A 26,858-nucleotide genomic window follows, 5' to 3' on the forward strand; every position below is an offset into this window, starting at 1 on the left:
GTGTGGTCAGCTCAGGGCAGTGTGCAAAGAAGGCTAGCACCACTGCCTGTCAGAGATCCCAGAGGGCGTGTGGTCAGACAGGGCTTCTTAGAAGAAAGGAGACTTGATTTGAGCTTTGGAAGACAATAGAATATGGACAGATGGAAGAAGCATTTAGTCCCAGGGAGCAGTGAAAGCGGAAAATTACGGGGTTGACCATGCTGATTAGAACAAACAGCTTCTATCTGGAGGCCCTACAGAGCAAGATTTAAAACACTGCTGTCACCTAGAGGGCCTTGAATGCCATGGAGGAGTCGAGTTTCATCCACTAGTAAACAGGATCCTATCATACAAGAGCTTTCCTACCAGGAATGATGTAGTGGGCAGTCTGGATTCCTGAAACTTCACCAAGGTAACAAGGCCAGAGAAGTTGGCAGGAGCTTCAGTTGTGAACCAGGACACCCCCTGGACCCTCTGCAGATACACGTCCAGGGCACATATGTGAGCTGGTAAATCTCTGATTAAAGCACCTTCCTCCCCATAGATTTGTTTGTGTTTTGGGTCCTAACATATTCCTGTGAGCACGCATCCCTTCTCTGCTACAACAGAGATAACGTATAGTGCTTGTCCCACTCCAAAGGGTTCTGAACGGATGCAATTAATATCCGTGGTGGCAAGGACCATCCTCGCCTATCCTCCCAGCCATCCCATACATCCCCATAACACCTTCTTATTACACTGTTTAAACAATATCTATCTACTTTCCACTTTCACGCATTGGAGAAAGAAATGGCAACCCACTCCAGTGTTCTTGCCTGGAGAATCCCAGGGACGGAGAAGCCTGGTGGGCTGCCGTCTATGGGGTCGCACAGAGTCAGACACGACTGAAGCGACTTAGCAGCAGCAGCATCTACGCATTCTATCCTCTCTTTTCACAGCCTCGCCACCCCCTTGGCTGCTACTTTATAGTATGAGCCAACACATCTGCAACATCTGGATCAAAATGAAAAATCCCTGGGAACAGCCCCTGTGTCACCTAGCCAATAGCCCTAGGCTCGTAGCTAGATGGATGACGGCAATCTGGTCCACATATCCTGGACAGCCTAGACACCCTGAAGACACCCTGAAGCTTAGCCACATGCTTTCTGGGTGACTGGAATTTTATGACAGAAGCCAGAAACAAAACATATACGTTGTTGTTGCTGTTGTTCAGTCGCTAAGTCGTGTCCAACTCTTTTCAACCCCACGGACTGCAGCACGCCAGGCTTCCCTGTCCGTCACCAACTCCCGGAGCTTACTCAAGCTCATGCCCATCAAGTCGGTGATGCCATCCAACCATCTCATTCTCTGTCATCCCCTTCTCCCCTTGTCCTCAATTTTTCCCAGCACTAGGGTCTTTTCCAATGAGTGAGCTCTTTGCATCATGTATCTTCTCTCTTTCTCTCTCTCTCTCTCTATATATATACACACATATACACACATATATACATACACACACATATGCGAAGAACTTTGCATCATTTATCTTCTACACACACACACACATATATATACACACATATGCAAAGAACTGACTCATTGGAAAAGACCTTGGTGCTGGGAAAAATTGAGAGCAAGGGGAAAAGGGGACGACAGAGGATGAGATGGTTGGATGGCATCACTGACTTGATGGGCATTAGTTTGGGTAAATTCCGGGAGTTGGTGATGGACAGGGAGGCCTGGAGTGCTGCAGACCACGGGGGTGCAAAGAGTTGGACACGACTGAGCAACTGAACTGATATGTATTTTTTCGCTGGCTCCACACAAAAATAATTGCAGAAGTAATGTGAGCACTGTGGGGTCACCAGAGGGACCAATTATAAATCTCAACAACCATATCAACACAAAAATGAAGGAAAACGTGTTACCTTAAAAAGTTACCTTAAGGAAAAAAAAAAGATACCCTAAGGAAGTCACTTACTAATTTCAAGTGTTTTCTTTCCTCCTCTCCTGATATTCATTTCTTTATTTTCCCAGTAGAGTCAAAACCCTCCTTACATGCATTGGTTTCAATTCCAAAAAGCGTATCAAGGTTATGATGGCTCATTACTCACAGCAGAAATACACATGAAAATGTTCCTGGTTTCTCCAGGAAAGGATAGAATTTCTTGTTCTAGAGACTTTTGAAATTAGCAAGACAATGGACATGATGATTTCAGTACCTGGAAAATGGTAAAATCTATGCCAGTTACAATTAGTGGAAAGCAGGAGAAAGTTCTAAAAGTTTCTGAGAGCTGAAATTGCTGGTATTTTCCAGCAGAAGAGGGGAATACCTTCAGATTAGTGGTCAACGAGCTCTATCCAGGGAAGAAGCCAAAGTTGTCACTACAAGAGTAAGTCCATGCACAGAAAACTGAATAAGAGCTGAAGGATGATTGCATTTTAAACACAGAATCTGGCTGCTCACAGGCTCTGCAGCATCCGTGGCATCCTTGCCTTTGGGAGGGAGCCGTATAACTGCAGAAAAGCAGACGGGGCCCTTTAACCCACTGACCTCTTTTAATCTGCTTGTTAGCCTGGCTGCGGGCAGGACCAGGGGGCCTGTGATCAATGCCTCTCTGGGGAAAGGTCAGAGGTCAGAGGCACAGTCCCTCATCATCATTATTCTCAATTATTCTTCATTCAGAGCCACTTTCTCCCCACTTTTGAGGGAAGGCCCTGTAAGCATTTTCCAGGACACTGAAGGGTGATGACCCGGCCCTGCACACTGTGCTTCTTTTCCTCCCTACCTCGCTCACTGCATCTCCCTGATCAAAGAGGATAATAGTGGGTAGAAACTCACAGAGAGGCCCCTGCAGGAAGAAATCAAGGCAGTGAGCACAGGCCTGTACACAGCACACTCACACATACCCAGCTCAGCAGAAGGTCTTGCTGCTCCCCAGGACCGACTCACAGTTTTATGACAGAGCAATTCAAGGCAAGGCCTTTGCCATCAGACAAGACAGAGGTTCTATGAGTTACTAACCTTGGAATCTTTTTTTTTTTAATTAATTTATTTTAATTGGAGGCTAATTACTTTACAATATTGTGGTGGTTTTTGCCATACATTGACATGCATCAGGCCACAGGTGTAATTAACCTTGGAATCTTAGGCAAGTCACTTACCTAACTGAACTTTAATTTCCTCATCTCAACAACAGGTATAACAGTTTCTCTCGCATAGTGCTATGGCAAGGATGAAATGGAATAAAGCTCAAAGTAAATGATCAATGCATGTTAGCTATTAATATGCTGAATGTCAATTCTATAATTGTTTTGGCAGTACAATTTTCTGTATTTCCTTGATGATAAATGTAAATAATGGTCATTGCACAAAAACTGAAATATAAGGAAAAGTATAAACCAAAAAAAAAAAAAAATTCTTGATAATCTACCCCCAGAACTGAGCACTGCTAACAGTGTGACTATTTCTGTCAGTGTTTCCTCTGTGCAGAGAGACACACACACACTACGGGATCATCTTGTAATTGCAGAAACAACTGCTTGTCAACTCACCGGGCCCTGAGTTCAAAGTCTGACACACACTTCTTTCTAATTCTCATTGTACCTCTGTGAGGCACTGTGATACCCAGTTCAGTTTCAGTTCAGTTGCTCAGTCGTGTCCAACTCTTTGCGATCCCATGGACTGCAGCATGCCAGGCCTCCCTGTCCATCACCAACTCCTGGAGTTTACCCAAACTCATGTCCATTGAGTCAGTGATGCCATCTAACCATCTCATCCTCTGTCATCCCCTTCTCCTCCAGCCTTCAATCTTGCCCAGCATCAGGGTCTTTTCAAATGAGTCAGTTCTTCGCATCAGGTGGCCAAAGTATTGGCGTTTCAGCTTCAGCATCAGCACTTCCAATGAATATTCAGGACTGATCTCCTTTAGCATGGACTGGTTGGATCTCCTTGCAGTCCAAGGGACTCTCAAGAGTCTTCTCCAACACCACAGTTCAAAAGCATCAATTCTTCGGCGCTCAGCTTTCTTCACAGTCCAACTCTCACATCCATACGTGACCACTGGAAAAACCATAGCTTTTACTAGACGGACCTCTGTTGACAAATGTGATACCCATTTACAGATGAGCAGAGCAAGGCTACAGAGGCTATGCAACCAGGTCCCAAGGCCAGCAGTTCCTGAACAGAGCTGTGGCTGCAGGCCTCTCTAGCTGGAGTGCCTACCTCTCTGCCTGAGGACAGGCAGCAAGGGCGCTCCCCGACCTCCTTGCGCTTTTCCTCTCCTCATTCTTTGACTCTGCTGCTTCTCAGAAGACACAAGCTGCTCCAGAAGTGGCATCATTTTCTTCTCCCTGCCCTGCCCACGTTGAAAGAATCTCAAAGAAAGGAAGCAGGGTGGGGAGGGCAGTGATCAGGATGTCAGAACCACCCACATCATGCTCTAGGCCTGTGCCTACCCCTCCCAGGGGATGCTTCAGGCCTGAGCAGTCACCTCCTCTCACTTTCATCAAAGGCTCCATGACCCTGTCAGATGAGATTTGGACAGAGAAGACTCTACCAGCTACTGGCTTCTACCCGAGGTGGGCAGGTGCCTTTCTGACATCCCCCTGCGGAGATAATACATAAAGATGCAAGTTTTGCTTCTAATTACTCTTAGCCTTATTTTGATCCAGTTAACCATAAAATAGAACATGAAGCAAAACCTTTGGTTCCACTACTCAATCAGAACGGTGAGTTTGCAAGCTAAGGGTTAACTGACTTCATGTTTATTGAACTGCACCAGAGATAAAAGTTCAGGCACCCACCTCTGGCCCCAGGCCCCATTCTGGGATGGTTATTCACACACAATTGACTTCTTAGAGTTCCTTCCTGCAGAGGACCACTAATGACTCAAAGGTTTAAAAAAAAAAGGTTTGTTTTCTTCAAGCTCATTAGAAGATAAAAACCATTCATCCAACTACACAATGGAGAGCAGAACATTTACCTTTGAAGAAAATAACAATAACAACCACCATTGTTCCCATTTTTAGACACCCAAATATCAGACTTGGGGCTTCCCTGGTAGCTCAGGTGGTAAAGAATCCACAGGCAATGCAGGAGACCCTCCTTTGATTCTTGGGTTGAGAAAGATCCCCTGGATCCCCTGGAGAAGGGACAGGCTACCCACTCCAGTATTCTTGGGCTTCCTCGGAGACTCAGATGGTAAAGAATCTGCCTGCAGTGTGGGAGACTGGGTTCAACCCCTGGGTTGGGACGATCCCCTGGAGGAGGGCATGGCAATCCACTCCAGTATTCTTGCCTGGAGAATCCCCGTGGACAGAGCAGCCTTGTGGACTATAGTCCATGGGGTCGCAAAGAGTCAGACGCAACTCAGCGACAATGCACACAGCACATATCAGACCTTGGTGCCAGATCCTGTTTCTGAATTCTCATTTCATCTGTTCACACCTGGGGAAAGGGGCTATAAAACTCTTTTACAGAAGAAGAAAATTGATTCGGAGATTAGTAAGTGACAAGGCTAGAATTCGAACCAAGAATCACCTGAGAGCCAAGTCTTTCCCAAAGAGCACAGCCTCCCACCATGAAAGGACTCTCTGCACAGTGTCAACGGACAACAAACGGGTAAATCGGCAAATGATGAAACACAAAACAAACTAATGAGGTGTCAGCTAATGACGCGGCCGTGGTTTCGAGGATTCTGCAGAAAAGCTGAGGGCCCATCCTTGAGGGTAGCAGAGGCTCTCTGAATGTCAAGGTGCACTCCGTGGCTCCTCCTGCCTGGGACAGTAGCTGTTGCCTCATCCAGTGCTCCCAGGAGGTTTCAGCTCTTCCAGCCCCTCCAGCCCCTCCCCCACCTGGCACAGGGGTACTTGGGTTGAACCACAGCTAGCTTGGGTGGTCCTCACAGTTCATTTGAAAAGTGAGCCTCAGATCTGAAGACCCAAGACAGACCCAATAAAGGCTGACCTTTGACCCATGTGGGGGAATGCTCCCTCCACAAGCTAAAAAGGGGCAGCTGTTTTGGAGCCATGAGGACATGCCGGCCCTTACCATAGCCACCTGCCACCAAAGCTGTAGAAACCATCCCCTGTGATGCGCCACATTTTCCCTGCCTGGGATATAACTTCTTTTTTTCTTGAGAACTTTTAGGTCTGGTTGTCTATCACTAGCCAGCCCAGACCAGGACCCAAACTTCCTGCGCTGGATCTTAGAGCAGCATCTCAGGTGTAACTTGGAGGGAAAACTCTGGGCTCGCCCACAGCAGTCTGGTTGGAGAAAGATTCCAGGCAAGGATTAGGGAGCTGGAGTCCTGACAGTGCAGTGAAGGTGCATAATGTCCGCTCACGTTACAGCACATTAAACGAAGTTGTAAAATAGTAGCTGAAAGTGAGACAGGCCAAACATAACACAAGAAGTATGAAAAGCAAGGTGCCGATTTTCCAACAAATAAGTTCATTATATGAAGAACCAGCTTAGGTTGACTTAGCGTCTTAGTATCCAATACAGCTGCTGTGAATTTTTTTTTTTTTTTGGAGAGGGGGGCAGCATCTTTAAAGAGTTCATCCCATAAAGTATTAATTCCAGTTTATTAATAATACCTATTCCCTACTGAGCCCTTAGTTTTGGTGAGAAACTTACAAATATGATTTCTTATGCTCGCAGTCCGCTCAACAAGGTGAAAACTTGCCCCAATTTAGTGAGGAGACTGACATTCAAGGGGGTAACTGACTTGGCCTCAGTTCTGGCTAACTTCCACGGGGAATTAAGGTCCCCGCCAGCTGAAACCATCAGATAAAAAAGTCACGAAAGCAAAACCCATGAAGAGCCTTCCGATCACTTTTTATCCTTGTTATGGAGAAACCATTCAGGCTTCCTAGAGCAGAGAGGAAAAAACGCCGCTCTCCGCAGTCGTCCCCAGAGTGATGGGCGGTTATTTTTGAAATCGGAGGAGGGAAAAAGTACCTGCAGCCTAAATGGTTCTCACAAACTTGAAAGAAAACGAAAGCATTGTGAGAGGCGGGAGAAGAGGTCGCGGTGCATATTCAAGCTGGGCTCAACGTTTATTTGCCCCAACAAGCCAACCCTCAATAGAGACCAACACTCGCGAGCACCCCTAAGTATCAAAACACAATGAGGGCGGGGTGGAGAGAGAGGCACAGACCACGCTGAGCCGGGACCCAACTTGAGAGCACAGACCTACACGCAGGAGACAATCCCTGGCTTGGACAACCCCAGAGAGCCCCAGGAATTCCTGGGTGGAAGGGTCTGGGAGATAATGCAGCCCATCCCACCCGCCTTCAATCGCTCACACACACGCATGCACATCGACTTTCCTGGTTTAAAAGGAAACACCACCTGAAATCTATTTTCAAAACAATAAGGGAAATACCAAGAACCGGACGCACTTCGGGGACTTTCCATCATGGGAGACAGCCCTGATGGGGATGCGGGGCCGGGGTGTGTGGGTGGGTGGGTGGGGGGGCCGTTGGTGGGGAATAAAAAGCAGAGCAGTTCCCTAGGATCGAGGGCTGCAAGCCACTCTTACCAGCTTCATGGTGGTGTTATTCTGGTCCCAGCGCCACAGCATCACGCTCATCTTACTTCAAGGCAAGGAGGGAAGGAAAAGAGGAAAAAGAAAAAAAAAAGAGGGGGAGGGGGCCGAAGCACCTGCCCGCGCGCCCGGCAGGTTGGGCCGCCTGGTCCGGAGTCGTTCTCTCCGCCCCCGGCCCCTCCGGGCATCCCCGGCGCCCGGGGCAGCCGCCGCGCGCTGGGACCCTCCCCGGGAGCCCGGCGCCCGCGCTGCCCGGCTCTCGGGCCTCCCTCGCTCGCTCCCCGCCGGCCTCCCCGCCTCCGCCAAATCAAACAGCTCCCCCTGCGTCCGAGCGCCCGCGCCTCGCAGCGCGGGGGCCGCTGGGGCCGCGGCGGAGGGGGGTCGGGGCCGGCGGGCTCTCCGCCTCCTCGCCGGCCCGCGGGCTGCCCCGCGCGGCCCCGGGCGCTTCTACGGGCCAGACCCCCGCCGCGGGAGCGGCGGAATAGGGGCAGGGGGCTCGGGGGAGGGGAAGGGGCAGAGGTGGTTGCGGAGGAGAGGTTCTTCAGCCTCTCCCGGAGGGTGTGGGTGGGCGGGGCAGCCAGGCAGCAATTGGGAAGGTCCGAAGGGGCAAGGGGGCGCGGGGGCGGGAACCCTGGGGGTTACCCGAGCGCAGTCGGTGGCTACCGGGTCCTCGCGGGTCCTGAGCCCCGACACGGCCCGCGCCCCTCTCCACGTGCGCTCAACTCGGTCTACATTTTGTTTCTGCACCGAACTCACTCAAGTTGTCCGACAGTGGTCACTCTGGGGCCGCCGCACCCCCAGAAGCAACTGGAGGTGGATATATCATTGCTACCCTCTCCGCTCCCTGTCACCACCGCCCCCCCCGCTCCGCCCACCATGCACGCACGCACACACACACACACACACACACACACACGCTTCCCAAGAGCAACTGGAGGTGGATATACCATCACTACCCTCTCCGCTGTCACCCCCCACCCCGCCCACCACACACACACGCTTCCCAAGAGCAACTGGAGGTGAATATGCCATCGCTACCCTCTCCGCCCCCTGTCACCCCCCCCCACCACCACACACACACACTCACACACACACTCCCCACCCCAGCCCACACGCTGCTCCGCCAGCAACATTTATTTCCTGCTACGTGAAGGACGCGGTGTGTTTTCAAACACACCTGGCTGCTGCTGCCAAAGAAAAGACATCCGTGGAGGGGGTGGGGGCAGACGAGGACAGGCGGGCCGAGGAAAAGGCGATGTGGCCTTGGTTTCCGCTTCTGCCTCCTCCACCTGCCGCAGACCGGGGACCGGTCCCCTCCACCCTGTGCCTTCCTCTGAGATGTTGGGGGGCTGGCATCTCTTCACCTTCCTGCTCAACCCTTGGCTTGGGTCCCTTAATATAGCACTGACTCTCCGAGTCTCCCTAGCAATGTTCAGTACCCTGAAAAGGCTCAGGAATCCTTCTACTCTCCATGGCAAGGTGGCACGTGCCATCCAGACCTCAGTGCTGTATCCGATTCGGGCTGCACTGACATCTTGGGATGGAAATTCTGGTTCTGTCCTGCTGATATAGAACTCATGCGATTGCCTGATTATGCATTCATTTCAGGAAGTCAAAACCGTTCCCAATGAGGGGAGGTGATAAAATGGGTACTGGTCTTCTCAAAGTGATCTTTAAAACATGCAACTAGATCAAAATGCTGCCTTACTTCACTACATTTTTCAGGATTTGCTTTCCCTTCATGGTTGAAAAATCCTAACTGTTTCTGTGACTTGCAGCTGTATTTCCCAGCCTCTCCCCCTGACTTCTGTGCTCCAGCAACACTGGCCTTCTTTCTTTTTCTCACACATGTGGAAATCGTTCCCACCTCAGAACCTTTGCACCTGATAGTTCCTCTGCCTAGTCTCCGTTTCCCCTAAACCACCCATGGTCTCATTTGCACATCACCTTCTCAAAGGGACTTTTGACTTTTCACATAGCGACCTTCTCCTTCCCATACTCTTCTACCCCAGGACTGTCATCTTTCCTTCCGCGTTCTACTCACTTTGTGAGTTTAACCCACCTGTATTCTTGTCTGTTTTCTGCCTCATCCCATTAGATTAGAAATTCCACAAAAGCAGAGACCTTGTCTGTTTTGTTCCCCCAAAGTGCCTGGAACTGTGTTTGGTGCAGAGTGGGAGCTGAAGGAAATGAAAACTGTTGACAACTGACCTTCTCTAAGTTCATGCAACTTCCTCGGCAGTGAGGACTGAGCCAGTCCCCGGCAGCACAGCCCACATCCCACATCCTGCTGGAGGCCCTGACCTAGACCGAATGTCTGCAAGGGACCCTTTAATGTATATCTCCACATATATTTCTGGACAGTGAAACACAGACAGTCATCTTTGCTCCTCCAGGGAAGGGGCACATCCTAGGGAAACATAGAAAGGGGAGAGCGGGTGTCATTTAAAAAAGCATATTCCACATTAAAGTATACTTATGTATTCGGAAAACAAGATTCTAAAATAACTTTTTTTTTTTTCCTGAAAATAAATCTGGACAAAAGCTTATTGGCTGAGAGAGCAAAACACAAGCTCTCTATTGCAGCTGCTTTAAGCTGGGGTCTCTTGGAGTCCAGAGACCTTCTGGTTGTAAGAAAATGTTATGAGACTGGGTGTTTGTACATTTTCTGGGGAAGCATCTACAGGTTTATCACATTCTCTAGGATACTTAGAACATTTAAAGAAAAAAAAAACACATGTCTCTAGGAAGCCACTGAATGAGCATTTGGTTCCCAGTCAAAATCTGGCTGGTCAAAGATGGAAAACACCACTCCTGGTGCAGGGAGGAGCTGGTGGGGGTGCCTTTTGAGAGGGTACCTGCCCCAGCTTTAATTAAAGAGAATGAATCCCGTGGCCTTGGCTTTCAGATCTCACACCCATCAGATCACAGGTGTGCTAGCTTCTTTAGCAAACACTCCTTGATCACCTACCATGATTCACTTGCCCAGCTCTGTGCTGGGTATTGGGAATCAACAGAGGGTGTGTGTTCACACCCCTACCACGCACATATACATTCTACTGGAAGATCAACACATATACAACTAGTTGCAGTGCAATGTAACAAGTGCTTCAAAAGAGGGCTGTACACGGCTGTATACGGCTGGGCCAGAAAGAAAAAAGTTATGAGCAAGACGAAGAAATTCAGGGAGGTGACACTGATCTCCATCTGGAAGGATGAAGGCAGGCTGGAAGAGAGGAGGCATGCCTCCCAAGAAGACAGCATAGCACGTTTCAAGAGGACTGAAAAAGCATGGCAGGTTCTGTGTGGTCAGAATGTGAAGATGCAGTGGCAGGAAGTGGGGCGATGTGTCAGGCTGGAGCAGGCTAGGTCCTTATGAAGGGGACTCTGCCTTTAATTCTTATGAACTGAGAGTGATTTGACCAAGTTCCCATTTTAGGTGGACCTCTCTATTAAATAACAAGAGGATGGCTTTGACAAGGTAGAGGCTGGAGGGAAGGAGACCAGTTGGAAGGCTGTTGAAGTCACAGAGGAAAGACAGAATAAGGACCTGAATGAGGAGTGGTGTGTGGAAAAGGAGACTGACGTCACAGCAATCCATAGACGCCCTGAGTGACTCCAAGGGGTAATGGCTGTGCATTCACCAGGTGTCAGGACTCTGCAGATTTTCAGAGACAGACATGGCACCCTAAACCTCCTATCCCTTGGAGAGCTGTTTCTCTTTCACCAGGTGCCTCTCCCAGAACTTTTCTTCTTCTTCTTCTTCTTCCTCCCATTTCTGTCTTCTCCCACTGAGGCCTTAGCTGTGAATTCAGAGAAAGAGATCAGCCTCTCTACGTGTGAATCACATAAGACTAAGCTAGCGGGAATAAAGTTTGTGAGGGTCTGCCCTGAAGTGGGGCCTGCTTCCTCCCAGCTGCTGGCCTCTCTTTTCAGGCTGTGGTCTTCTGACCTTGCCCTGGGCCTGACAATTCAGCGTTGACCCTCACAGGAGGTGACACCCTCAGCTTAGCCCAGCTCCCTGAGGGTGGCCTCTCTTCCACTCTCAGCGTAGCCACGAGGCAGGACTCCACATCCTAGTGTTGGGGCAGCCCCTGGTGGTGCTGAAGCCCCAGAGGCTGAGTTCTGCCCTTTGCTAACAGTGTCCTGTGTTCTAGATCTTTCCATCCCCAGCATCCAAGAGATCCATCTCATACCATCCAGCACTGGCTCATTCCCATGTCTGTCTTCCCTCCTCTCTACTCAGAACTGCAGCCCAAGCTTCGGTGGACACTTAATACATATCTCACGAATGAAAGTGGGGGTGTCCATCTTGTTCCTCAAGGCAGAATGAAGAGGAAAGAAGAGTCAGGCCAGAAAGCACAGTTTGAGGCTTAGAATCTCAGAGACCAGCTCCTCTATGAACTTTCTTTGCCTCGCTCATAAGCACCTTCTCACTCCTAACTCCTGCAAGTCCAGCTCCTGTCTGATAAACTAATTTGTGTCCAGCTGTTAATGGCTTAATGTGTTTCCCAGATAACGGACTTCAGTTTAACAGGGGTCTTCCACTCTCCCAGCCAAAGCAGTGACTAACAGGGGAAAGTTCAGACGCTGTGGAGGCTGGCCCAGGCAGCAGCAGACAACACGGGCTCTCCAGACGGGCCTGAATGTGCGCTGGGGCCTTTCCACCCACACATGAGGCGGACTGTGGGGACATGCCAGCTTTTATGTGGTTGGCCCAAGGCCGACAAAGTTTCGACCAGAAGCAGTGTGCCACCACAGAGTGAGGGATAAGCCTGTTAGCTAGACAAGGGGAGTCCGCTGTTCCTCCCCACCCCCACCCCCCCACAAATAACCGACATTGAATAGGAAAGGACCACAGAAAAGTCCAGCACCACCTGTCAAATGAAAATCCTAGCCATATTAGCAGCTATTTATTAAGCATGTTACAGATCAACTTCCACTTACTTATTCATCACAGCCCTGCTAAGAAAGGTCAGAGAGGGAGAGTGATTGACTCTATTCAACCAGCTCAGACACCTCCAGACAGGTCAGTCTGCCTGACCCCCTATCTCTGCAATGTCTGTGCTATTGTCAAACTACATACAGGAAATGAAAGCCCAGAAATGCCATCCCTGGGATAATGAAGAGGGCTGTGAGCAGAAATTTTTGCCAGAGGCTCTCAGGCTTATTTGAAGTCTCTGTCCCACTCTGGAAGGGCCCTATGATCTTGGCTATGGGGAAAGAAGGTGTATAAAAATTAAAATAAAAGGTTTGAGGAAGTACTCAGCTGGCAGGCTTTCCAGACTTGAGCACCCAAGTTTAGAAAAGCACTAATCCTTCCTGAAGAAACAAATTCTTGCCGAAAGCCAGGGACAAGGAAGGCCTGAGCACGGGAGGTGCCGTCTCCCCTCTGCCAGCCTGAGTAACCTGAAGGTCAGCCTGGGAACACTGAGGGGGTCTGCAGGGGGCCTTGCAGAAGTGATTGGAGGGTTTGAGAGTAAGCTGTATGGCTTTCAAGGGGGCAGACACCTTGTGACAGTGACAATCTACGAATGAATGAATGAACACGCCCCTAGAAAAGGCTGGGCTGGCTGGGCGAGCAAAGGACTTCTCTCCACTCTTGCCTCTTCCCTTTTTTCTTAAGATAGAGAATTATGTAAAGGCATCTCCCAGCATACAAACTGCCACTGCCTGTCATGTGTTCCATGAACAGGGTTTAATTGGTTGCTTCCTGGCATACAATTTTCTTTCTTCCTTCCGGCGACAGGGGTCAGGTGGTGATTGAGGATTTCTGGGTGGAACAGGGTCCCCAGTCGCTCCTCCCAACATCCTGGTGATCTGTCCAGCCCCCTGGACTAGGCTACCACCTAGCCTGTCCAGCCCCCTGGACTAGGCTACCACGGGCACACCGCCACACCCTCGCCTGGGCTGTTCCCTCAGGTTGCACGTGCTTGTCCCTCCATTCTCTGCTGGATGATAACCTGGAAGAATGTTGTTCCTTCAGGACCCTGAGCAAAACTAACGCAGTGGGTGAACTTCTCTTAAATCCCTGCCCCATCAGAACACACCCTCCTCTGTGGTCCCCAGCAGTCTGTTTCTAGTTTCTTGACAGCCTTTATAAAAATAGCCCATCCTCTTTTGGAGTTAGGATGGTATATTTTATTTGCTGTTATGGATATTCGTATTTATTAATGTTGTTACCACTAGATTTTAAATTGCTTAGAAACACATGCTCTATTTTATTCATCTTTGTACATGCAGAATAGCGTTTGGCTTATCATTGGTGTCATGAAACACAATTGACAAATTCAGAATGTCAGGGCTATAGGGGGCATAAAGATCATCCAGTTCCCCTTCCCCCCATCTTCCAGAAGAATCCCTGTGTATAACTCCTTCCACTAGAACATGCAAAATGTATGGAAAATAAACCCAACTGAACTGGGAGGCTAGACGCACCAGACACGACGGCATCTTGGGAAGACCCTTGGGAAGAAATCAGAAATCCACGGTTACTCAGACTAAAGGGTCACTTGTTTGCTGAGAATTTGGATATCTGATATTTCCCTTTAAAGGTTACTAGAAGGAGAGCTTTTGAAGTTCTGCCTTATATTTCCCTATAGTCAACCTAAACACTGCTGAACACATAAGGGGCTCGGGGTAAAAAAATCAGGGTGAACAAATAAGGAAGTAAAGGCTAACTTCAAAGCTCCAGGGCAAGAGGTTTTGACTTCTACAGGGCAGCCGAACTGGTCCCAAACAACAGAGGACACCTCTCTGAAGAGCGAGCTTGTTTATCCCTCATATCCGAGGGTTGCCAGGTGCCCCTGGTATTTATTTGCTCTACTCAACACCCCAGGCCTGGGGGCTCCTCCTCCAGCCCCTTCCCCTCCCACCGCCTCAATGAAGCTGATAAAGGGTAGAAACTGCACAATCTTTGGGTGACCTCTGACCCCCTTTTGAAGGGCCTCCACCCAGTCCATCCTCCCTCTAACTCCCACCCTCTGAAGAGTACCATCTCCAGCTCTGACCTGAAGGAGCTGTCAGGGCGGGGGACCCAAAGATGTTTTGGGAAGTGACTTAAAGACTTATTTGGGGCTTATCTAGCCTACTCAGTTGGGCTAGGGGTTCACATAAGGTGAAATAAATGACTTAAGCAAAAAAAAAAAAAAAAAAAAAATTTTTTTTTTTAAATTCTGCCACAAAACTGCGGGCACAGAAATATGGAAAGCTATTGTCAAAGCACTTAAGAAAGTTCAAGGGCTTCTAATTTTTGTCCTCTGTTCTGGTTTTGCATCTGAGTGATTCAGAGAAACAGTTTGGAACAAATCTGCCCTCAGACTCACTGGGGTGTGCTGGGTCGCTGGGTTTTGCTTTGTTTGGTTTTCGGTGCTTGTGGTTTGGTGGGGGAGAGGGTGGTGTGGTTTTGTTTATTTTATTTTCCCTGTGGGATCAGCCCTTTCATTCTGGGCCAGTGCTGGTCACCGGGGATTAAGGTTAGCAATTTAAGAGGCAGTATCTTTCCCAAGGGGCCATGGTCTACACTTCCTGGGGACTGTTGAGGAACCGAGCGCCTTGCTAATAACTCTGCTCTTGGGAGTGCAATTGATTTTCACGGAGAAGTTACATGATGGAACGATTAAAGGGCCACACATATCCTACAAGTGGGCTAAAAATTATTCCCCAGTGGGTTTCTTTTTCCCCCCTTAGAACAAAAATGGTAGGTAAATTGATTCCACTCTTGTTAGGCATCCTGATCTCACAGGGAATGGCCACACACACAGCCGTGTACACAGTCCACCAACAGGGTTCCTCCCCACCCCACTTCCACCCCCCAGAAAAGGGTGACCACGATGAATGCCCCTGAGGACAGGGTCGGGCCTGGCACTCTAGATCCAGGACACGGGGTCTGAGATGAGGAAAAACAGGAGGAAACAGATGTCTGAGATGCACCAGCTGAGAGAATGTGTGTACACAATCACCCTCTATTCCAACGTCAACAGAGGACAGCCCGGGAAATCCCAGAATGAGGGCGCTATTGTTTAGCAAAGGAAAACTCCCAGCACCACTAACTCACGTCTGGCTTCCGTGTAGGCCCATGAAATTACTCTGGCCTTAATTACTGCTGCTGTTGATCAAAGGGCCTCAGCAATTGAGGCCATTTCTCAGATCCTAGACTAAGAGTAGAGAGGTACTTTCAAGCCAGCCCCCTTTCACAGCTTTCTCTGGTCATGCTGCAGTCAAATGTGAGCATCGACAACATAAGGTGATCTGGTATTATGTTTATCAAAGCACTTCCTCATCAGTTACCCAGGTAACTACTTTTAGAACTATTTATGAACTACGTTGGACGGCTGGCATGATTTTCCAAGGGGACCCTGAGGCACAGAGAGGGTAAGTCAACCATCCAAAGTTACACAGCTGTTTAATGAGAGGCCCAAGCTAGGACTTAGATCTTATTGGCTGCTATCCAAATCCACTCTCATGGGTTCTCAAGACAAGTGGACTTTACATAATAAGAGTATTATTAGCAAAAGCAATAGCAGTAATAATAATTGATGCTTTCACCAGTGAATTTCTATGTGTCAGGTACCATTCTGAGGACTCTGCATGTAAAACCTCATGTGAAACCTTATGAAATAGATTTGAAAATTACAGAGGGGGAATCAGGACAGAAAAGTGAAATAACTCACCCAAAGTCACAGAACTGGCAACGGACATCTCTTGGAATTAAACTCTGTTAAGATGCAGAATCTACACTCTTAACCTGTGCTGTTCCATCTCTCTTTGTGGTAAAATCATAATATAATGTGACCCTAACATGAAAAAACACTCTAAATGTAGTCCACTGAAACGGTTTTGATAAAATAGGTACCATTTCCATTTAGTGGGGTTTTGTTTTGGTTTTTGGCTTGTTTTGCTTGGTTTTTATGATTGTTGTTACTACAAATAAAATTCCATCAAATGCACCAAATTCTTTCTCAGATCATGCAATGGTAGGTTGTTTTTCAATAGCTCTGTGACCTGGGGCAAGTTATAAATCTCTCTGTCTCTTCTTCTATAAAATGGGTATGATTATATTTACCTCACAGAGTTGTTTTGAAAATCAGGTGGGATACTATGTTTGAAGGCACCCAGAAGCTGTAAATTCCTAGAACTAGTTTCCGAAAATTGATAGTTAAGCAAAGTTTACTTTGTTCAACAGTTTGCATTTGTCTCTTAACTGCAGGACTCCTGGGAGGCTTAAATACGCTAGTGAGCATCCTGAAGCTCAAATAGGAACCAGAAATGGAGTACTTCCCAAAGCTGACTACAGAACTCTATGGAGGAAGCATTTCTCCAGCTATAATTCCAAGCAACCCACTTCACGATTTGTCTCCCACAGAGTGGAATCTGGCATGTGCTTTCCCAGAGGATCCCTTTCTTCAGCAACATTCAGAACAGCTCCAGGCCATCTGAAGTCACTCCTAGATTCTCCCACTTTATTTTGAGACTTTGCAGCAAGAGACTTAAGTCTGCACTTCAATTATTATAACTATCAGTTATATCTTCATAACAGGATATGAGTTACAAGTGAGAGGGGCTCTGGGACTCCAACAGAAAAGGGGCAAGAGACCTTAGATGATCCCATTCTAATTCTTGTGTCCTACATGCAAGCTGGCTCCTCCTGCAGAATCACCCCTAGTCACTCAGAATATGTGGCTGGCCCCTGACATAAAACCAAGATTTGAAGGCTGGCCCCACTGCTGATGAATCCCCATCCTTCCAGCACACACAGAGTATATGGGGAAAGAATAACATGGGACTGGCCCAACACATGGGGTGTGGTTGGAGGAGAATGCATGCCTTTCTCTGCTCTGATACCACTGTCCCATGGAGGTGGACATGAGATGTCTAAAATCCCCATTGTTTTATCCTAAAAATAAAAGTTACTAACATTTATTGAGGACTTGCCTACTTAGCATGTCCCCAAGACTGTCTAAGCTAATTACCATCTTCCAACCTCACAATAACTCTTTGAAAGTGGTACCATCAACATTTTACAGAGCAGGTAATGGAAGCACAGAGATGTTAGGTAAATTGCCAATCATAATAGCTCATAAATAGCGTAGCTGGGATTTCAACATGGGTTTGCCTGAATCCATAGCCTTAGACCTAAGGTTTTAGGTTGTCTAGAGCAGTAATCCTCAAAGAGTGGTCTTCAGACAAGTAGCATCACCAATACCCGGATACTTTTTAAATATGCCAATTTCTGGGTACCATGCCAGGCCTACTGAATGAAGAACTCTGCTTGTTGCTGTTATTCAATTGCTCAGTCATGTCTGACTCTTTGCAACCCCATGGACTGCAGCATGCCAGGCTTCCCTGTCCTTCATCATCTCCTGGAGCTTGCTCAAACTCATGTCCGTTGAGTCGGTGATGCCATCCAACCATCTCATCCTCTGTCATCCCCTTCGCCTCCTGCCTTCAATCTTTCCCAGCATCAGGGTCTTTTCCAATGAGTTGGCTCTTTGCATTAGGTGGCCAAAGTATTGGAGCTTCAGCTTCAGCATCAGTCCTTCCAATGACAGCAATCTGTGTTTTTTACAAGCCCTGCTGTTCACTCTGAGGCCCACTAATGATTGAGAACCACTGCTCTAGGGGCAAGGGCTTTGTACCAGGTGATGGCATCATATTACCTGAGAAAGGTAACACAGCCAGCCAGAATGAGTCATTATCTAGTAATGTCACCCAGCAACAAGCAGGGTGCATTAGGCCAGGGCTGGGGGGTTAGTAGTTATTGTGGGAAAGAAAAGTAACAGTGAGATTGGTGGTCCCAGGGCCTAAGGCCAAGACAGAATCGGGGGGAGAGCCGAGGTCCAGCTTGAGGGCAGGAAAAGGCCAGGGCAGCCAGAACTGTGAATATGCCACCACTCCCATCCCATTCCATCCCATTTCCCACCTTCTCTCTTCTTACAACCACAGACTCTCAGGGCAGTGCGGTCCTCAAGGATTCCTGGGTTCCCTTTCTACCAGAGCCTCTGCTTGGACCCCTGCAGTGACAAAGCACTCACTGCTCGCAGGGTGGTTCTTCTCCTTTCTGGAAGCATCTGCTTGTTACATTACGCTTGCCGTCTATGAGATTCCTGCGTGTTTCCTGACACTATTCCCTGCCTCCCCTTCCTCCACTCCATGGGGGCCATTCCAAACTCATCTGCCTCTGGGCAGCCCCTCAGATGTTTGACAAGCCCAGGCTTCCTGGGTCCTCTCTGGTCCAGGACTAAGACCACGGCTCTTTCAAGAAGCCCTCTTCTACTCATTTTCATGTCCTTTCGCCACCCTGGGCCACCTGAAAAGGCTTGCATCCAGAAGCTCTTATCTGCCACTTCCTGTTGGCCGAAGTCACCAACCTCCACCAGGCAGGATAATACCAGGCTCTCTGAGCAAAGAGCCCTGCCCCGCAGCGGTGCCTCCCCATGCTGTGCTGTCCTGCAGTGGGGCTGCCCAGTGCCCTTCCTGAAAGAGGGGCCGAGGGGAGGGAGTGCTGACTGCTTTTCCTTCTCTTCTTCCTGATGAGAACATGGAAAACGACAGCCCTGCCCTTCAGAGATTGCCTCTGTTCTTCTGCTTTCTCAAGGAAATATTTCTCTGAGACTCACTCCACATGCAAGGAGAGAGGCCCACCAGTGAGAAAGTTCTGCCCCCTCACCTGACCACCACCCCCCGCGCCCCCGTCACCTGGAGGAGCTCCTATTTCCTGCATCTCTCCAGTGTCCCACGACTGAGGGGATATAGGAGCCTGTTGGAACCCTTGGCTCTCGGAGTTGGTAGACATCAGGCTATGTCAAGGCCCCACAGCCTCTGTGCAGTTGGCAGGGATTGAACCCTTCTGCAGAGATGAGATAGTGATGAATCTGTCTTCTCTGGACAGACTGTGGTTATCTTCTCCAAGGAAGCCAAGGCAGAGGCTGGACTGGCAGCCTGGAGATCGGGGCTCTAGGCCCCCATGGTCCCGGGCATCCTCCGGAAACAAACTGCTTAAATTCAGACTTTGGTCCACCCTGGCTAGCTGTGTGACCTGGGGCAAGTTATTTAACTTCTTGTGAGGCCTATGATCTCATCTGCTCATGGGGACATATACACGGAGTGCTCTCTTTCAAGGTTGCTGTTGAGGATCACATGTGAGACGCATGTGAACACTGGGCACAGTGCCTGCCACGTGGTCAGGGCTCATTGGATGTTTCTTGTTTCTATTTCACACAACTTGATTAGGGATCAAGTCACACATAACTAGAGCCTTTTTAACTTTGCAAAGACTTTCTTAATTCCTTGGTGATCCTAATAACTCAGTGAGATGACGATGTCAAGACTTACTGCTACCATTGTACAAGTGAAAACACCAAAGCCAGAAAGGTCAAGTAACTAATCCAAAGTCACACAGCAGACTGGTCATCGGATCCCAAGCCATCTGACCTCCTGCTTCCAGCTCCTGAGGCACAGCTGTGATGGACAGTCTGGTTTGTAATACCATTGCAATTTCCCCCATGTTCTACACCTGTCTTATTTTCTAAAATCAAGAGCTATACTCTTGATCTTGGACATAAAATTCTACAGTCTCGACAGTAAACAGGCTCCCCTGTCCTACACTCCCTAGTTTCTATCCTAAGGGGCATCCAAGGAAGAGATTCCTATATCTTTTCACTTCCCGACTTGGCTCTTGGGGCAGTGGTGGGTTTGACTGGTGTATGAGTCAGTTTACAGCCAACCTCACTGCTTGATCCAAGGCTCATTGTCTGACCCTGAGCCAAAATTTGAGGATGTTGGCACCAAGTTGCCCAGGAGTCCTCCACGGGACCACCTATGCAGCATCCCATCCACCCCCTGGGTGGAAGGAGCCCAGCCTCTCTTTTGCAATGACTTCTGGACTGGAACAAGGCATGGAACAAGACCAGGTGGGAGTGCAGGGTGGGAGAAAGGTATACCTGCCCGCTCTAGATGTACCGCTCTCACTTGCCAATCCAAAGGGACCCCTCACAGGAGATTTTGGGGTGTTTGTGCCTGGGGCTGGAAGTCACTATGTTCTATTCAGTGGCTCCAGAAATACCAGACCTTTCCACCATGTCCCATCTAGGCCTGATAAGCACCATCTCTTCAATGTCTCTACTAACTGGATCGTGGGCTGGCTTAGCTGTATATTCCAGGGAGGGACAGTTTATCTCAGTGCTCTTCCTATGGTTCCAAGAGATGCTTCTCTCTATCCTCAGGAGACATCAGGAATTGTCTCCACTGAGCACTTATCAGCCAGGGATGCTCCAGTGACGTCAGCTTCCTGAGAGCTGGACAGTTCCCCTCACTTCAAAGCCTGGCTTTGCTCCCTTCCTCCCTCTGCTCCTCCCCTGCTCACACTTGGATTCACCTTCAGACCCCACAGCACACAGAACTGGCTTCTCACACTGTCACCCAGGGCACAGCGTGGTGTCTTCACCTGATCTGTCTTCACTGGCCAGAGCCCACAGGGCTGAGTGGTTATAAAGAAGGGCCACCTCGCTGTGCATGAAGGACATTACAGGGGCTGAAAACTATCTGGCAACAGAACTTTTTTTTACATTTATTAACTTATCCAACAAATAATTTTTGAATGACCACTAAGCACCAGGTTCTATTCTGGGTGTTGGCGAGAGAATGTGGAGCAAGATAGACAGCTTGCCATCAAGGGGCTGACACTCTACAGTGGCAGAACTGCCAAAGAGGTAAATGTATAGGACGTGATACAAAAAAATGGGTACAGCCGGTTGAGGGGCAGTGTGCCTGCGGGCAGGGGCAAGCGCCAAGGAGACACCTGCTGGCGGGAACTTGAACAAAGGAAGGAAGTGAGCCGTGAAGTGTCTTGGGGAAACGGGGTTGGAGCGTGCCGGGCCCTTAGCAGAAGGTGGCGGTTGTGCTCATGGAGAGCCCGCAGGCCGCCGAGGCTACAGCAGAGTGAGCAAGGCAGAGGGTGAGAGGTGGGCTGGAGAGAAAGGACCGGGCCAGCTCGTGGAGAACAGGGTCAGCAGCCAACTATAGCCCCTGGCCTGTTTATGTCAGCCCATGAGCTAAGACCAGTTATTACATTTTTTAAAAACTGAAATATGGATTGATATACAATGCTGTGTTAGTTTCAGGTGTACAGCAAAGTGATTCAATTACACACACGTACACACATATTCTTTCCCAGATTCTTTTCCATTATACATTATTACAAGATACTGAATATAGTTTCCTATGCTATACAGTCAACAAAAACAAGACCAGGAGCTGACTGTGGCTCAGATCATGAACTCGTTATTACCAAATTCAGACTTAAATTGAAGAAAGTAGGGAAAACCACTAGACCATTCAGGTATGACCTAAATCAAATCCCTTATGATTATACAGTGGAAGTGAGAAATAGATTTAAGGGCCTAGATCTGATAGATAGAGTGCCTGATGAACTATGGACGGAGGTCCGTGACATTGTACAGCAGACAGGGATCAAGACCATCCCCATGGAAAAGAAATGGAAAAAAGCAAAATGGCTGTCTGGGGAGGCCTTACAAATAGCTCTGAAGAGAAGAGAAGTGAAAAGCAAAGGAGAAAAGGAAAGATATATACATCTGAATGCAGAGTTTCAAAGAATAGCAAGAAGAGATAAGAAAGCCTTCCTCAGCGATCAATGCAAAGAAATAGAGGGAAACAACAGAATGGGGAAAACTAGAGATCTCTTCAAGAAAATTAGAGATACCAAGGGAACATTTCATGCAAAGATGGGCTGGATAAAGGACAGAAATGGTATGGACCTAACAGAAGCAGAAGATATTAAGAAGAGTTGGCAAGAATACACAGAAGAACTGTACAAAAAAGATCTTCACGACCCAGATAATCACGATGGGGTGATCACTCATCTAGAGCCAGACATCCTGGAATGTGAAGTCAAGTGAGCCTTAGAAAGCATCACTACGAACAAAGCTAGTGGAGGTGATGGAATTCCAGGTGAGCTAGTTCAAATCCTGAAAGATGATGCTGTGAAAGTGCTGCACTCAATATGCCAGCAAATTTTGAAAACTCATCAGTGGCCACAGGACTGGAAAAGGTCAGTTTTCATTCCAATCCCAAAGAAAGGCAATGCCAAAGAATGCTCAAACTACCACACAATTGCACTCATCTCACACGTTAGTAAAGTAATGCTCAAAATTCTCCAAGCCAGACTTCAGCAATACGTGAACCGTGAACTTCCTGATGTTCAAGCTGGTTTTAGAAAAGGCAGAGGAACCAGAGATCAAATTGTCAACATCCGCTGGATCATGGAAAAAGCAAGAGAGTTCCAGAAAACCATCTATTTCTGCTTTATTGACAATGCCAAAGCTTTTGACTGTGTGGATCACAATAAACTGTGGAAAATTCTGAAAGAGATGGGAAAACCAGACCACCTGACCTGCCTCTTGAGAAATCTGTATGCAGATCAGGAAGCAACAGTTAGAACTGGACATGGAACAACAGACTGGTTCCAAATAGGAAAAGGAGTACGTCAAGGCTGTATATTGTCACCCTGCTAATTTAACTTCTATGCAGAGTACATCATGAGAAACGCTGGACTGGAAGAAACACAAGCTGGAATGAAGATTGCTGGGAGAAATATCAATAACCTCAGATATGCAGATGACACCACCCTTATGGCAGAAAGTGAAGAGGAACTCAAAAGCCTCTTGATGAAAGTGAAAGTGGAGAGTGAAAAAGTTGGCTTAAAGCTCAACATTCAGAAAACGAAGATCATGGCATCCGGTCCCATCACTTCATGGGAAATAGACGGGGAAACAGTGGAAACAGTGTCAGACTTTCTTTTTCTGGGCTCCAAAATCACTGCAGATGGTGACTGCAGCCATGAAATTAAAAGACGCTTACTCCTTGAAAGGAAGGTTATGACCAACCTAGACAGCATATTCAAAAGCAGAGACATTACTTCGCCAACAAAGGTCTGTCTAGTCAAGGCTATGGTTTTTCCTGTGGTCATGTATGGGTGTGAGAGTTGGACTGTGAAGAAGGCTGAGTGCCGAAGAATTGATGCTTTTGAACTGTGGTGTTGGAGAAGACTGTTGAGAGTCCCTTGGACTGCAAGGAGATCCAACCAGTCCATTCTGAAGGAGATCAGCCCTGGGATTTCTTTGGAAGAAATGATGCTAAATCTGAAACTCCAGTACTTTCGCCACCTCATGGGAAGAGTTGACTCATTGGAAAAGACTCTGATGCTGGGAGGGATTGGGGGCAGGAGGAGAAGGGGACGACAGAGGATGAGATGGCTGGATGGCATCACTGACTCGATGGATGTGAGTCTCAGTGAACTCCAGGAGATGGTGATGGACAGGGAGGCCTGGCGTGCTGCGATTCATGGGGTCGCAAAGAGTCAGACACGACTGAGCGACTGAACTGAACTGATGCTATACAGTGGGTCCTTGTTGTTTATCTATTTTATGTATAATAGTGTTCATCTGTTAACCCCAAACGCCTAATTCATTACCCTCCCTTGCCTTTCTCTTTTGGTAACCATCACTGAAGACATGGTATGCATATACAATGGACTACAACTCAGTCATTTAAAAAAATAAAATAAAATAATGCCATTTGCAGCAACATGGGTGGGCCTAAAGAGTATCATAGTAAGTAAAGTAAGTCAGACAAGACAAATATCATATGACATCACTTATATGTAGAATCTAAAAAAAAAAAGAAAATGGCCCCAAGGAACTCATTTACAAAACAGAAATAGGCTCACAGACATAGGAAACTGTTACAACATTTGTAAAGACTTAGGAGGAGACAGATGGAGAAAGAAACAGACGCAAAGATGAAGGCAAAGAAAAAGGAGGTGATTTTGCGACAGAGCCTATGTGGCCCACAAAGCCTAAAACAGTTTCTGTCTGGTGCTTTACAGAAGTTTCAGTTCAGTTCAGTTCAGTTTAGTTGCTCAGTCGTGTCCGACTCTTTGTGACCCCATGAACTGCAGCACTCCAGGCCTCCCTGTCCATCACCAACTCCCGGAGTTCACTCAAACTCATGTCCATCGAGTCAGTGATGCCATCCAGCCATCTCATCCTCTGTCGTCCCCTTTTCCTCCTGCCCCCAATCCCTCCCAGCATCAGGGTCTTTTCCAATGAGTCAACTCTTCCCATGAGGTGGCCAAAGTACTAGAGTTTCAGCTTTAGCATCATTCCTTCCAAAGAAATCCCAGGGCTGATCTCCTTCAGAATGGACTGGTTGGATCTCCTTGCAGTCCAAGGGACTCTCAAGAGTCTTCTCCAACACCTGAGTTCAAAAGCATCAATTCTTCAGCGCTCAGCTTTCTTTATAGTCCAACTCTCACACCCATACAAAACCAATGAAAAAACCATAGCCTTGACTAGACGTTTAGTTCTCCCCTAATACTGAGATCTGAAGGACATTAAGCTGTTTGGGCTTCATTTCCAGTACTATAGAGAGTCACTGAGCAGGGGGATGCCGGGGGCCCTGCTCAAGCAAATGGCACAACCTGAGGTCTCCTTGTCAGGGCTTCCTCTGGCCCCACCACAGGAGGCTGGCTGTAAGGGCTCGGGGTGCTGCTGGCACATCCACCCTGAGTGAGAGGACGGGGGCTGTGTCTGCAACGTGAGTGGTGGCTGTGGTGAGGATTCGGTTTGGGGGGAGTTTTTGTTTGTTTTATTTTTATTGGAATATTGTTGATTTGCAGTGTTTTGCTACTTTCAGGTGCACAGCAAAGTGAATCTGTTATACATATAAATATATCTACTCTTCCTCAGATGATTTTCCCACGTAGGTCATTCCAGAGTACTGAGTAGTGCTCCCTGTGCTGTACAGCAGGTTCCTATTAGTTATCTACTTTGTGTACAGTAGTGTGTATATGTCAATACCAATTTCCCAACTTATCACCCCCCACCCCCCCCACCCCCCCCCGCCAATCTTGCTTTCTGGGGCCTGGAGAAGGGATAGGCTACCCACTGCAGTATTCATGGGCTTCCCTGGTTGTTCAGATGGTAAAGAATCCACCTGCAATGCGGGAGACCTAGGTTCGATTCCTGGGTTGGGAAGATCCCCCTGGAGGAAGGCATGGCAACCCACTCCAGTTTTCTTGCCTGGAGAGTCTTCATGGACAGAGGAGCCTGTCAGGCTGTAGTCCGTGGCATCACAAAGAATCAGACGTGACTGAAGCAACTCAGCACAGCACCGCACCTTACCCCTGGTAACTGTAAGTTATGTTCTACATCTGTAACTCTCTTTCCGCTTTGTAGGTAAGTTCATTTGTACCCCCCCTTTTTTTAGATTTCATATATAAGTAATATCATATGATATTTGTCTTTCTCTGTTTGACTTACCCCACTCAGTGTGTCAATCTCTAGGTTCATCCATGTTGCTGCAAATGGCATTATTTCATTCTTTTTTATGGCTGAGTAATATTCCATTGTGTATATCCACTTCTCTGTTGATGGACATTTAGGTTGCTTCCATGTCCTAGCTATTGTAAATAGTGCTGCAAAGAACATTGGGATGCATGTATCTTTTTGAATTACGGTTTTCTTCCAGTGTATGCCCAGGAGTGGGATCACTGGATCATATGGTAGCTTTATTTTTAATTTTTAAAGGAATTTCCATACTGACTATATCAATTTACATTCCCACCAACAGTTTAATTTGTGTCATCAATTGAATATGAGATGTGAGGGAAAGAGAGGCATGAAGGATGCTTCTAGCTTGAGCAACTGGGCAAATGTTGGTTTCATTTACTGACATGCAGAAGGAAAGCAGTTGGTAAGACAGGTGTGAGAAATCCGAAGTTCAGGTTTGGCCATGATCAGTTTAAGATGATGATCAGACATCAAAGTGGAGATACGTATAAACACTGTCTAGTTGCTAAGTCATGTCTATTTGCGACCCCATGGACTGTAGCCTGCCGGGCTCCTCTGTCCATGGAATTCTCCAGGCAGGAATACTGGAGCAGGTTGCCATTTCCTTCTCCAAGGCATCTTTCCAACCCAGGGATCGAACCTGAGTCTCCTGCATTGACAGGCAGATCTTTTACCACTGAGCCACTGGGGAAGCCATACATGGACAAAATATACAGAATGTCATTTTCTTATACCAAGATAATAAATGCTATGTATGACTTCTTTAAATTTACATAGTGCTACAGTATATTAATACCCTGTGAACTTCAAAAAACCAAATATATTTACAGTAGTATTATTGATCACCAAAATGAAGGGGAAGGAGACTTTACAACTGTAAGAATGTGCAAGTGTCCTGTTAAGCCAATATTGATCCAGATGATCATTTAGCATCTGCCACCTCAAATGCCTCAGTTCTGGAACGCCCACTGTGACAAAC

General features: G+C 47.8%; 1 protein-coding gene across 5 annotated transcripts in view; it reads right to left on the reverse strand.

The window, feature by feature from the left end:
• NAV2 (neuron navigator 2) overlaps positions 1 to 26,858 on the reverse strand; it is a 425,616-nt gene that overhangs the window by 345,567 nt on the left and 53,191 nt on the right. The window contains exon 1 of one of the 5 annotated variants that reach the window (XM_061406216.1): positions 7,506 to 7,757. The exons of the other annotated variants lie outside the window; for them this stretch is intronic. Within the exon in view, the coding sequence (XP_061262200.1) occupies positions 7,506 to 7,556 (51 nt within the window). The 5' untranslated portion in view covers positions 7,557 to 7,757. Of the gene's footprint in view, positions 1 to 7,505; positions 7,758 to 26,858 lie in introns of those variants that run through there. 5 annotated transcript variants of the gene reach the window in all.

The sequence above is a fragment of the Bos javanicus genome, chromosome 29 (assembly GCF_032452875.1).
Source record: "Bos javanicus breed banteng chromosome 29, ARS-OSU_banteng_1.0, whole genome shotgun sequence".
Taxonomy (NCBI): Eukaryota; Metazoa; Chordata; class Mammalia; order Artiodactyla; family Bovidae; genus Bos; species Bos javanicus.